This window comes from Phycodurus eques, chromosome 10 (genome assembly GCF_024500275.1).
Source record: "Phycodurus eques isolate BA_2022a chromosome 10, UOR_Pequ_1.1, whole genome shotgun sequence".
Classification (NCBI taxonomy): domain Eukaryota; kingdom Metazoa; phylum Chordata; class Actinopteri; order Syngnathiformes; family Syngnathidae; genus Phycodurus; species Phycodurus eques.
The window spans coordinates 505,150-518,181 of NC_084534.1; the positions used below are offsets into that span (position 1 = coordinate 505,150).

The 13,032-nt window shown below is 43.2% G+C and overlaps 1 protein-coding gene across 1 annotated transcript; it reads right to left on the reverse strand.

The window, feature by feature from the left end:
- Positions 1-422: 422 nt before the first annotated feature.
- ube2v1 (ubiquitin-conjugating enzyme E2 variant 1) lies at positions 423-10,944 on the reverse strand. Its single transcript, XM_061689168.1, has 4 exons — positions 10,877-10,944; positions 9,815-9,963; positions 3,549-3,674; positions 423-1,692 (listed from the first exon to the last, which is right to left on the reverse strand). Exons 1-4 carry the CDS (start codon positions 10,896-10,898, stop codon positions 1,549-1,551), a joined length of 441 nt encoding a protein of 146 aa, XP_061545152.1. The 5' UTR covers positions 10,899-10,944; the 3' UTR covers positions 423-1,548.
- Between the last annotated feature and the right edge of the window lie 2,088 nt (positions 10,945-13,032).

Here is a 13,032-nt window from a genome sequence, read left to right on the forward strand (position 1 = left end):
TTTATTTGTTATAGGAATAACTGTTGTAAATTGCAACTCAAGAGGTTCCAGTGCAGCGCAGTAGGCAACATGGCATTGACATTCCATGGCTGTGGCGATAGGGTCAGTTCCATTTGGATATTTTGCCATTTGGTTTCAAGAGTTCAGAGTTTAGTTAAGACTTTGGTCCTTGTGACCAATAAAGATGGTAAAGAGCGTGGCGTTTTGCTCCAACTTTGGTCATGACACTTTACTCTGTATGGTTCGACCTTGTGACCAATAAAGATGGGAGACAGACCTTTAAATGCAGTATTGTTTTCAACCACGTGAGAGATAGAAATGTGTTTTGGGAAAGTTTCGAGCATTTGCATTCTCTGCTCACTAACCATTTCTAGTACTTTGCGATATTTACTTAAGGCCTTGGGAAATCACAACACACAGTGCAAAAGTAACAACATTTAATTCAAACAAAACCATGCAACAGGTCCCCATCACCCTGATCGATTTCTCCTGTTATAAAATAAACATCCAAAGCCATACATTGCTCAGTGGGCACTCACTACATGTAAGATGACTACCTCCAGGGTGTACACAAAGGTGAAACAGAACAGCCCAGAAACTAAAAGAACCCCAGAAAGATGAAGAAAAAAAAAAAAAAAAAGCGAGAGAAAGAGAAGTGAGCACAAGCCACTGTAAATTGGCGATCCAGAAAAGTGCCAAACACAAACTCTGATCGATGCAGAGGTCTCCCCACCCAACCCTCTCCCGTCCCACAGAATTAATCACCATCACAAAGCGCTATGAACCATATGACACACACGAGTGATGAGCCTACAGTGCGTTTGTTGATGCGCAAGTTGCTGAAGTTCCGCTACTCCCGTGAGCCAGACATGCGCTTCTTAAAAGAAGCCCCAATTCATTTACATCTTTGGGATTGCAAGAAGTGGGGATCGAATTGAAGACTAAAATAGCCTGTCAGACTCAGTGAAGTATTGTTTTTGTTACATGGGACTTTAGTTCAGACAAAGAGGAAAAAGTGTGGGGTTTTTTTTTTTTTTTTTTTTTTGTTTAAAAAGAAATTGGAATGGTCTTAAAACGGAACCTCGTTTAACACTCAGGGTTTTACTTAACAGCACAGTGATATAAATCCCTAACCGGAGGAACCAGAGAACAGTGTCAATCATGAAGAATGCACACGGTTATTTAACAATCTTGATGATGACACAGAGATAACACACACACAAAAAACCCAAAAGAAACAAAATGCACAGTATTTTGGGGGGATCGTAAAGTCAGGTCGTCTTCTGTAGACCGAAATGGTTAACTGGGCACTGGGTGATGAAGTCACCTGTCTATTACTCCCGCTTCCAATGGGGTGTTTTAAATGAGGGCGCTGGTAGTCTAGGATATTGGACAGAAGGACAGTTGTGTAGCCAAAGTGGGAAAGCCCGTGTTGACGACGTGGGCTGTGGTGTATGCGTGTGCCTGTGCGTACGTACGTATGTATTTATTTGTGTGTGTATATGCCTCTGTGCATGTACATGACAGGGAGGAGTAGGGGCAGATGCATCAGTTGTACGTTTGGCCCTCAGGTGGCTGGGAAAGCTTGAAGTTCTCTTTCATTGTCATATGTTCTTTGAGCTCCAGGAGCACTGTACGCATGGTGTAACTGTTTTTCCATCTGCACAGGGAGGTCAGAGCCTTTATGTCCACCTATAAAGAACAGCAAATTATAGATGTGTTAGGTAACCCATTATAAACCCAATAGGAAGGCTACATTTGCATACAGTGCCATGAAAATATGGGTTCCCCACTTTAACGCTAAAAGGTAAACAAACGTAAATATCAGACAAACACAACCAACGTAAACATAAAATGCAGTTTTCAAATGGTGATTTTATTTCGGGGAAGCCACAATCAAGACCTGTTCAATTAAGAAATCACTGAAATAGAACCTGTCTGACAACATGAAGAGATGGAAAACAAAATGGAAAAAACCTGCAACAAAATGCCGCAATCCAAAGAAATTCAAAAGCAGATGACGTCACTGGTGCTCGGGAGAGGACTGCTTGATGCATGTTCGCGTAGTTTAAAGACAAAAAAAGGTGATGTAGCCAGGCAAGCTAGTGCTAGCACTAACGATTGTTCGGAAACATGGCGGCGTTCTGTCGAATCATCTTAAAAGGCGTCGGTAAACATTGGTTGGTGCGCGTGAATTAATGTTGACAACGGCAAGCACGGGAGGCGATGCGCCGGTCACGATACGCAATCCTATTGGTCGACGATGTGCGCTGTCGGAGAGCTGTCGTTGATATGTCACACTAATCGCAAGACATCCCCCAAATAAATAATAATAATAATAATAATAATACATATAAAAAAATCAAATCAAATCAAATATTCAAGACTTTTCATTTTGTGGAGTGTGGGTTGGACTCTTAATCTTGGACATTAATCACATAATGTATTATGTGATTAGCGGCTATGCCCCACAGGTAGGATGTGACCTCGAGGTGAAAGAGACATTCTGGATGGAGCGAGACGAAGTCGTTCTGAGCATCCCAGACAAAGAGAGAGTCGTGATTGGTGCAGATTGCATTGGACGTGTTGGTGAAGGAAACAGGGGTGATGAAGAAGTGATGGGCAAGTATGGCATCAAGGAAAGGAACTTGGAGAGACAGATGGTGGTAGACTTTGCAAAAAGGATGGAAATGGCTTTAGTGAATAGTTTCTTCCCGAAGAGGCAGGAACATAGAGCGACCAACAAGAGCGGAGGTAGAAGCACGCAGGTGGATTACATCTTGTGCAGTCGATGTAATCTGAAGGAGATTAAAAAGACAAAGGCAGAGCAGAAAACCATGTGGTGGAAGCTGAGAAAGGAAGAGTGTTGTGCGACTTTTCGGGAAGAGCTGAGACAGTATATTGGTAGAAGGGCGATGAGGATGGAGCTGCCAGGCAAGAGAGCGAGAGGAGGACCAAAGAGAAGGTTGATGGATGTCGCGAGGGAAGACATGAGGGCAGTTGGTGTTCGAGAGGAGGATGCAGGAGCTAGGCTTACGTGGGAAAGGATGACGCGCTGTGGCGAGTAGTCTCGCGCACGAAATAGTTGATAAATAAGCAATCATTGAGAAATAAAAGTAACGAGCGAAATTTACAGTGGGTACGGAAAGTATTCAGATTCCCTTGAAATTTTCACTCTTTGTTAGATTGCAGCCATTTGTTAAAATCATTTAAATGCATTTTTGTCTTCATTCGTGTACACACAGCACCCCATATTGACAGAAAAAAATATGGAATTGTTACAGTTTTTCTTTTCTAATAAATCTGCAAAAATGTCAATATCAAACAAGTATTCAAATCCTCTGCTCAGTATTTAGTACCCCCCATACGATTCACATTAACGTTCAAAACGGCGACTGATTTATACATGTATGTGCGTATGTAACTAAGAAATGGAAGCAAATTTGTTAACTCTCCCCATGTTTTGTGCACAACTGTACTCTACATGAGTTAAACATTAGATTGTGGTTGTGAACCTGCTCGTGTGCTGATGAAATCTGCATACTTACAACACCATTCGATGTATGTACTCCAACCATGTTGATCTTGTTCACAAAGCGTACGTGAGGAGGATGATCCGGGTATCTGGGTCCACATTCGATTTTTAGACCGTATATTCTGCCATCATAGGCAGTCTACAAACAAAAAATGGGTTATTAGCTGACTTTGTAACTTCGGAGAACTTGAGAGGAAACTGTATGAAAAGTCAACCCTGATTACGTGACCAAAATTATCACAGCTAGCCGAGTTATAACAATAATATTGAAACATAAACAACAAAAATCAAAATGATACACACACCAAAAACAATGCAATGCATTATATTTCCTTTTAAAAATATATAAAAATCAGCAACCCTATTTACTATTTAGAATGACAAACTGTAGACAGCAACAACCAAAATACATTTTCATGCATGCTCGACCCCACAAACTTCACTTAAAATGACTACGACGACAGCGACGAAATGGTGGGAAAACTGAAACGTGAATATAATGAATGAATGAATGAATGTTGCTCTTAATCTCATTTTAAAATAAATATCTGATACAATAACCAATGTTTTTTCAATTCACAAAATGTTTTGAGTGAATCCAGTAGACCTATTTGTGTATAAGTACCAATTTTGATATAATAACCTTGAACAATATCACGGTTCCACGGTATTGCAATTATAGATTTTTTAAAAATTCTTATTTTTTTGTTAAATGTTGGGGCAAAGAACTTTTTCCCATCGAACTAATCGTCGGGCGGGCGGGCGGGATTTGCAGAGCACCCAGCGACACACCCACAGCATCTGAAGCTCAAAGAATGTCTCAATTCTTGACCATTTTGAAGTCTGATTTCACTTCTTTTTTTTTTTTTTTTAGCCATTCATTCACTGTCCTCCTTGTTAACATTACTCTTCTGTGTTGTATCGAATTTACAAAAAAGAAAAAGAAAAAAGAAAACAAATTGGGCCCGTTTTGTGGCACTCGAAACAACGCAAGGTTCGAAATATGTTTTTTTCCTCGAGGAGCAGTTTTGCCAATCATTCACCAAGACAATATAACGGGGAAATTGAAGGAATGACTGCAGCTTTCGGATATCTCAGAACTTGAGTAGCTTCCAAAACCCTCTTCTGTTTGAGTGCATAACCCATTTTACCCCTTATCCCTCTTGTAACACATTTGCCACGTTTGTCACCAACAACGCCAATTCCAATGAAGTTGGGACGTTGTGCTAAACAAATAAAAACAGAATACAATGATTTGCAAATCATGTTCAACCTATATTTAATTGAATACACTACAAAGATATTTAATGTTCAAACTGATGTTTTGAGCAACTAATCAACTTGGAATTCTATGGCTGCAACGCGTTCCAAAAAAGCTGGGACAGGTGGCAAAAAAAAAACTGAGGAAGTTGAGGAATGCTCACCAAACACCTGTTTGGAACATCCCACAGGTGAACAGGCTCATTGGGAAAGGGTGGGTGCCATGATTGGTTATACAAGGAGCTTCCCTGAATTGCTCAGTCATTCACGAGCAAAGATGGGGCGAGGTTCACCTCCTTGTGAACAAGTGCGTGAGAAAATAGTCCAACTGTTTAAGGACAATGTTCCTCAACGTACAATTGCAAGGAATTCAGGAATTTCGTCATCTACGGTCCATAATATCATCAAAAGATTCAGAGAATCTGGAGAAATCACTGCATGTCAGCGGCAAGGCCGAAAGCCAACATGGAATGCCCGTGACCTTTGATCCGTCAGGCGGCACTGCATCAAAAGCCGACATCAATGTGTAAAGGATATCACCAGCATGGACTCGGGAACACTTCAGAAAACAAACATCAGTAAATACAGTTCGGCGCCACATCCGTTAAGTGCAACTTGAAACTCTACTATGCAAAGCAAAAGCCAATTATCAACAACACCCAGAAACGCCACCGGCTTCTCTGGGCCTGAGCTCATCTCAGATGGACTGATGCAAAGTGGAAAAGTGTTCTGTGGTCCGACGAGTCCACATTTCAAATTGTTTTGGGAAATTGTGGACGTCGTGTCCTCCGGGCCAAAGAGGAATAGAACCATCCGGACTGTTATGGACGCAAAGTTCAAAAGCCAGCATCTGCGATGGTATGGGGTTGTGTTAGAGCCAATGGGATGGGTACATCAAGCAAGAATGGAGAAATAATCTGTGAAGGCACCATTAATGCTGAAAGGTACATACAGGTTTTAGAAAAACATATGCTGCCATCCAAGCGACGTCTTTTTCAGACTGGCCTGCCTGCAGTCCAGACCTGTCTCACATTGAAAATATGTGCCGCATTATGAAGCGTAAAATACGACAACGGAGACCCCGGACTGTTGAACCGCTGAGGCTGTACATCGAGCAAGAATGGGAAAGAATTCCACCTACAGAGCTTCAACAATGAGTGTCCTCAGTTCCCAAACGTTTATTGAATGTTGTTCAAAGAAAAGGTGATGTAACACAGTGGGAAACATGACCCTGTCCCAGCTTTTTTTGGAACGTGTTGCAGCCATAAAATTCAAAGTTAATGATTATTTTCTAAAAACAATAAAGTTTATCAGTTTGAACATTACATATCATCTTTGCAGTGTATTCAATTAAATATCGGTCGAACATCATTTGCAAATCATTGTATTCTGTTTTTATTTATGTTTAACGTCGTCCCATGACTCAAAATGTACCCACTTAAGAGATCAAATGGGAGTATACTGGTATATGTACAGTGACTACACAGAGCAAACCTTTTAATCACCCTGTATGGAAGTAACATCAGTGTTGGGAAAGTTCATTTTCGATGCAAACTAGTTCAAAGTTCAGTTACCCCCCTTCTAAAAATTAACTTGTTCACGGAGCTGCCAACCTATAAAAATTAGACTTTACACTGATTTTATTGGGCTGATCGGTATCGGCTGATATTTAGCATTTTATGCTGATCGGCTGATCACCTTTAATGTCATAATTCGCTGATCCGATCAATGACGTCATTGATCAGCGCCGCAAAAGACCTCTATGCCACGTCGCCATCGTGCACAGTATATTTGAATCCAAAAGCTCGTTTATTTTTAGCCTTGTCACATGTCTTTTGACATAGACCTGTAAATATCTGACAGACAGCCAATTAAGTTATTTTAAAAAACGAAAAAATAAATAACATGGCGGCGTGGAACAGTCAACACGTCTGAGACGGACAACACGTAATGACTACAAATTTGCTCTGTCAGACTACGGCAATAAAATCTTGTATTCCACCGCATCCCGTTTTTTACGATCATTGGGCTTTATGTTTATTAACTCAAATGCGACCGGATACACTCGTTACCGTGGCGACGATAACGAGTGGAGCGCGCCGACTTTGTATGATAAGAACAAAATGGGGGAAAATTATGTTATGGTGGTCACCGGTGCTTAGGACAGGACATTCGTTGAAGGCTTGCGGAGAGGCATGTTCACGTACTTTGAATAGGATACGGCTCGCAAGCAGGCAACCAAACATTATGTAGCCTAGCAAGCTATTGGTACCACGAACGGTTGGACGCAAACATGCCGCCGTTCTGTCGAATCACGCTCTAAAGTTTCGGTGTGGGTGAAGTCATTTAATTAAAAATAAAGTAATTGCATTACAGTAAGTTAGCACCCATTATTTCTGTCATGTTGTAATGTTGCTTTGACCTGACGGATTAGAATACACGATCTGACAAGAGCAGTGATTTCCAACCTTTATGGAGCCAAGGAACATCTTTTACAATTGAAAAATCTCACGGCACACCAACAAACAAAAATGTCACAAAAATTGGACACATTAATTACTGTATGTACTTATATGCATGTATATAATTTTTTGAGCAATTAAGTACACACACACACACACAGTAAATGAATAGGCCATTTAAATAGACACATTCCTCCATCTTGTGATCGCATGGATGATCGGAAGTTTTTCTTCAACTCGCTGATCGGCAATTGGCCGCAAAACTCCTGATCGTGTGAAGCCTAATAAAAATTCACTTCTGAAACAATGCAAATTTCCCTATTGTGGGACTAATAAAGATTATCTTCTATTACAAATTTACACGGAATATACAGTCCCCTCCAAAGGTATTGCAAAGGCGAGGTCAATTCCTTTGTTTTTGTATACTGAAGACATTTAGGTCTCAGATCAGAAGATGTATATAAGACAAAAGTTCAGAATTGCAGCTTTTATTTCATGACGTTTGCATCTAGATGTGTTAAAGAACTCAGGACAGAGCACCTTTTGTTTGAAGCCACCCACTTTTCAAGTGAGCAAAGGTATTGGAACAGACATTAAATTAAAAGTGAATAGCATTTAATATTTGGTGGCAATCACCCTGACTTGCAACAACTGCATGAAAGCTACGACCCATTGACTTAACCAGACTGTTGCATTCTTCATTTGAAATGCTTTTGCAGGCCTTCTGCAGCCACTTTCAGTTCAGGTTTGTTTCTGGGGGTTTCTCCCTTCAGTCTCCTCTTCAGGAGGTCAAACGCATGCTCTATTGGGTTAAGGTCCAGTGATTGACTTGGCCAGTCTAAGACCTTCCACTTTTTCCCCTTGATGATGATTGTGTTGGCAGTGTGTTTTGGGCCATTGTCTTGTTGCATGATGAAGCTTCGCCCGATTAGTTTGGATGCATTTTTCTGTAAACTGACAGACAAAATGGTTTCGTCGACTTCAGAATTCCTTCGACTGCGACCATCATGAGTTACATCCTCAATAAAGACGAGTGAGCCCGTTCCAGAAGCAGCCATACCAGCCCAAGCCATGACATTACCTCCTCCATGCTGCGCAAATGAGCTTGTGGGTTTTGGATCATAAGCAGATCCTTTCTTTCTCCATACTTTGGCCTTTCCATCACTTTGCTAGAAGTTAATCTTGGTCTGATCAGTCCATAAAACTTTGATCCAAAACTTTTGAGGCTCATCTCTGGACGGCTTTGCAAAATCTAACCTGGCCTTCCGATTCTTTTTTGCTGATGAGTGGTTTGCATCTTGTAGTATGCCCTGTATGTTTCTTCTCTCGAAGTCTTCTTCGAACAGTGAATTGTGATACCTTCACCCCTGCCCTGTGGAGGTTGGCAGTGTGATGTCACGGACTGTTGTCTTTGGGTGTTTCTTCACAGCTCTTACAATGTTTCTGTCATCAACTGCTGTTTATACTCTTGGCAGACCGGTTTGATGTCTGCTGCTCAGTACACCAGTGGTTTCTTTCTTTTTCAGGACATTCCAAATTCTTGTATTGGCTATGCCCACTGTTTGTGCAATAGCTCTGATCGATTTTCCCTTTTCTCTCAGATTCACAACGGTTTGCTTTTCTCCCCGAGACAGCTCTCTGGTCTTCATGTTTGCTTAACAGCAAATGCAGTTTTCACAGGTGAAACCCAAAGTCATAAGCAACCACTATCTAATGTTTAAGCAATCTATCAAAACGGCAACACCTGAGCAACTAGAAACACCAATCAGTCACTTTTCCAATACTTTTGCTCACTTGCAGAGTGGGTGGCTTCAAACAAAAGGTGGTCTGTCCTGAGTTGTTTAACACAACTAGATATAAATACCATGAAATAAAAGCTGGAATTCAGAACTTTTGCCTCATATTCATCTTTTGATCTGAAACCCAAATGTCTTCAGGATACAACAAAAACAAAGGAATTGACCTTGCCGTTCCAACACATCTGGAGGGGACCGTACCTTCAACAATTCTTGAATGAACGTCCTCTCCCGAGCACCGGTGACGACTACCACGTTTTTCCTCATTTTGTTTCGCCCCGGGTCCACAAAAGGAGCTTTATTATGGTTTAATTTTACTAGGAAATCTGAAGTGCACATTTTGGGTCCGACAGATACAAGAATATCTCAAAGTTTTGGCTCCTGAGCCTTGATATCAATTGTCAAGGATCAGGTTTGCTGCTGCTATGCTGCCATGATGTCTTGCTCCTACTTTAGTTGACAGAGCTTGAATAAAAGGCAACATGAATTCCTCCGTGTTGATAAGGACTTTCTCTTGTCCCACGAATCTCTTCAGAGACTAAACATTTTGACAAGTGCCCTGAGAGGAATACGAATGATGCTATGATTATGTATTGTCAACATCATGAATGACAAACAATTTACCGTAAGCCACACTTGAAAACATATTTATTCATTCCCACAAATCAACAATGTAAATAAACCTGATAATTGTTGTTGTTAATACCTGCTGTAGTCTGCTATGAAGCACGTATGACAAAAGTGCGAGAGATGCATCTCACCTTGGGGGGGCCAATAATGGTGGCGTTCCAGTGAGTGAGGGTCATGTCGTCATCGTTGGAAAGGCCCCAACTAACTGTGCCATCTCCAACTCCTTTCTGACCTTCTTCCAGTTCCTCCAGAAGCCGGAAATTGCGGGGAACTACGACATCTTCACACAGTGCAACATAGGTTGTACTAGTTGAGTAAGACCGTTTCAACTCAATGGGTTTCTTTAACCACACACTGATGAGCAAATTTGAGTCAAACCATAGGTGGGGGTGTTCAAAATCACAGTGGGCCTGTGACAGATTTCCAAGCTATATGTGCTAAAAGTTTCTAAATACTATGACAGACCAGTTCGAAATCAGTGCCATTCGTATGCATTTAAGTTAGCATCGTCCTGCAACACAAACTATCAGTTACAGTACTTGACAAACATCGAAAAGTATTACGTGCTTTGTTGAACGCTTAACACGGTTTTCAGACTATCCCCTGTCGGAACCTCGAAAATGTTTTTTGGTTTTTGTTTTGTTTGTATGGTTTTTTTTGGGGGGGGGTGGGGGGGGGTCTTGTATTTCTTCAACAACAAATAGCTTTTACTGTCAGCATACGGCGACTCCACCAACAATAGTTGTCAAGTTAAAAATAATCTTCGAATGAGTATCACATTTGTTGCGAAAACGAAAACGACACTGAACACGAGTGGACTCTTTCAGCCTGACTGTCCTAGCTGTCAATTGCTAAGCGGGGCTACGCTGCATGCAACCATGAGAATACAATGACGACTCGGATCTTGTTGAAACTGCGTCGATGATTGTGCTAAGTGCGTTCTTCTCTTGAGCCGGCAAACCTCATAATAGCTCATAAAGGTCGGCGGTTTTGCTAGTCACTAAGCTATCAAGTACCAATGCGGGTGCCGTGTCAAGCACAACTGCTGAAGTCCAAAGCACCTACACCTCACACTTCAGCTTGTTAAACTATCTTATTGCTAAAAGTCAGACGTTGGAAAGTGTAGCATCTTAAAGTCAATACAAAATACCAAAAAAAAAAACATTGGCTGGGCTAACGAAGAGTGGGCTTACTTGATCCGGCGACAGACGCCATCTTGGTCACAGTTTCTCGGATACGCGCACGTACGATGTTGAGTACGCTGTGGAGCGCGCGCGTCAGTCCACGGAGGGGAGGGGCGGGACGTGTACATGAAGGCATTGTTTCTCCAACATCTACCATTTCATCCCCCGTGGTACTTGTGAAAATAAGGTTTAAGGGTATGGATTTGTTGCCATCGCTTTTTCTAAAACGTCTACACTCAATAATCTGCGATTCATCCACAAACGGAACCCAAAACCGAGTTGCAACTTTGAATTCTCAACAGCCGAGCAGCGTTTACACCGAGGAAACAATGGTGGTGTGCGATCGCCGTCTACTGGACGAAATGTAGACAGCACCATGTGAAATTCCAGCGTTCTTCCAGAGTCAGATATGAAATAATAGCGAGTGTGCAGTGTCATGGGTGTGTGTTCCGGTTGTTGTCTCCCCCCGGTCTCGTACACACCTGCTCCTGAGAGCGTCTTCCCCACCTGTGCCTCGTTCATCATCTATACTTTTGTCCGGTCCAAGATTCTGTGCCCTTTTATTGTCTTAGTCACTATGCTGTTGCATGTCTCAGCCAGCAGATGGAAGTGTGAGCTAAATAATGGAATTCGCAACCACTTAAGCGATGGAAGAGACAAATACTGTTTGGACATGGTCTTCCACGTGCAGCGGGACAGCAGTTTTTAAAGAGTGAGTAGATAAATATTGACAAATGCCATCAAAGTAGTTGAAAAGATGCTTTTGGCCGATGCCGATATCAGCGATAATCATACTTACGTTATTGATTTTGTAGTATGACATATGAGAGAAGGCTTGATGACGCGATATTACTCAAACAGAGAACACTCAAACAATCCGAATCGGATGCCCCCAGCCACCTCATCTGGCTCCTCTCGACGCGGAGGAGCGGCGGCTCTACTCTGAGATCCTCCCGGATGACCGAGCTTCTCGCCCGTTCTGTAAGGGAGAGCCCGGACGCCCTGCGGAGGGAACTCGTTGTTCATTCGACCCGCAGCTCGTGACCATAGGTGAGGCTGGGAACGTCGATCGACCGGTAAACCGAGAGCTTCGCCTTTCGGCTCGGCTCCTCCGCTGCCACAACGGACCGATACAAAGTCCGCATCACTGCGGACGCCGCACCGATCCGCCTGTCGATCTCCCGTTCCGTTCTTCCCTCACTCGTGAACAAGAACTCAAGATATTTGAACTCCTCCACTTGGGGCAGGATCTCATCCCAGACCCGGAGAGGGCACGCCACCCTTTTCCGACCGAGGACCACGGTCTCAGGTTTGGAGGTGCTGATTCTCATCCCGGCCGCTTCACACTCGGCCGCGAACTGCTCCAGTTGGAGATCACGGGTAGATGAAGCCAACAGAACCACATCATCTGCAAAAAGCAGAGATGCAATACTGAGGCCACCAAACCGGACCCCCTGTACGCCTCGGCTGCGCCTAGAAATTCTGTCCGTAAAAGTTATGAACAGCATCTGTGACAAAAGGGCAGCCTTGGCGGAGTCCGACCCGCACCGGAAACGAGTCCGACTTACTGCCGGATATGCGGACCAAACTCTGACTCCGGTCGTACGGGGACCGAACGGCCCGTATCAGGGGGTTCGGTACGCCATACTCCCCAAGGTCAAACGCCTTCTCCAAGTCCACAACAAGTTGGAACGCACCCTCCGGTTCCCCTTCTTAAAAAGGGGGAGCGCCACCCCAGTCTGCCAATCCAGAGGCACTGTCCCCGATGTCCACACGATGTTGCAGAGGCGTGTCAACCAAGACAGCCCCCACAACATCCAGACCCTTTAGGAACTCCGAGCGAATCTCATCCAACCCCGGGGCCTTGCCACCGAGGAGCTTTTTAACCACCCCGGTGACCTCAACCCCAGAGATAGGAGAGCCCGCCTCAGAGAACCCGGACTCTGCTCCCTCACGGGAAGGCGCGTCGGTGGAATCGAGGAGGTCTTCGACGTATTCTTCTTCTTCTCGATTGGACAAATTCAGATCAGGTGTTCTGGACCAGAACAATCACCGTTTTTTTGTTTAGTTCAGGGGGAGTTTAGCTGGCCAAATTCCAGCTCGAATGACCCTGAATGTGATATTTGGGAATCATCAACATTTCCCTTTGACCTATCCCTCCCAAC

What these genes read in the sequence shown, in the direction of transcription:
- ube2v1 (XM_061689168.1), bottom strand. Translation starts at nt 10,898, where the DNA reads ATGGCGTCTGTCGCCGGATCAA. An exon ending in GGCGTCTGTCGCCGGATCAA is followed by an intron (nt 9,964 to 10,876) that starts GTAAGCCCACTC and finishes CACTGTGTGAAG; the next exon opens with ATGTCGTAGTTCCCCGCAAT. An exon ending in TACATACATCGAATGGTGTT is followed by an intron (nt 1,693 to 3,548) that starts GTAAGTATGCAG and finishes TGTTCTTTATAG; the next exon opens with GTGGACATAAAGGCTCTGAC.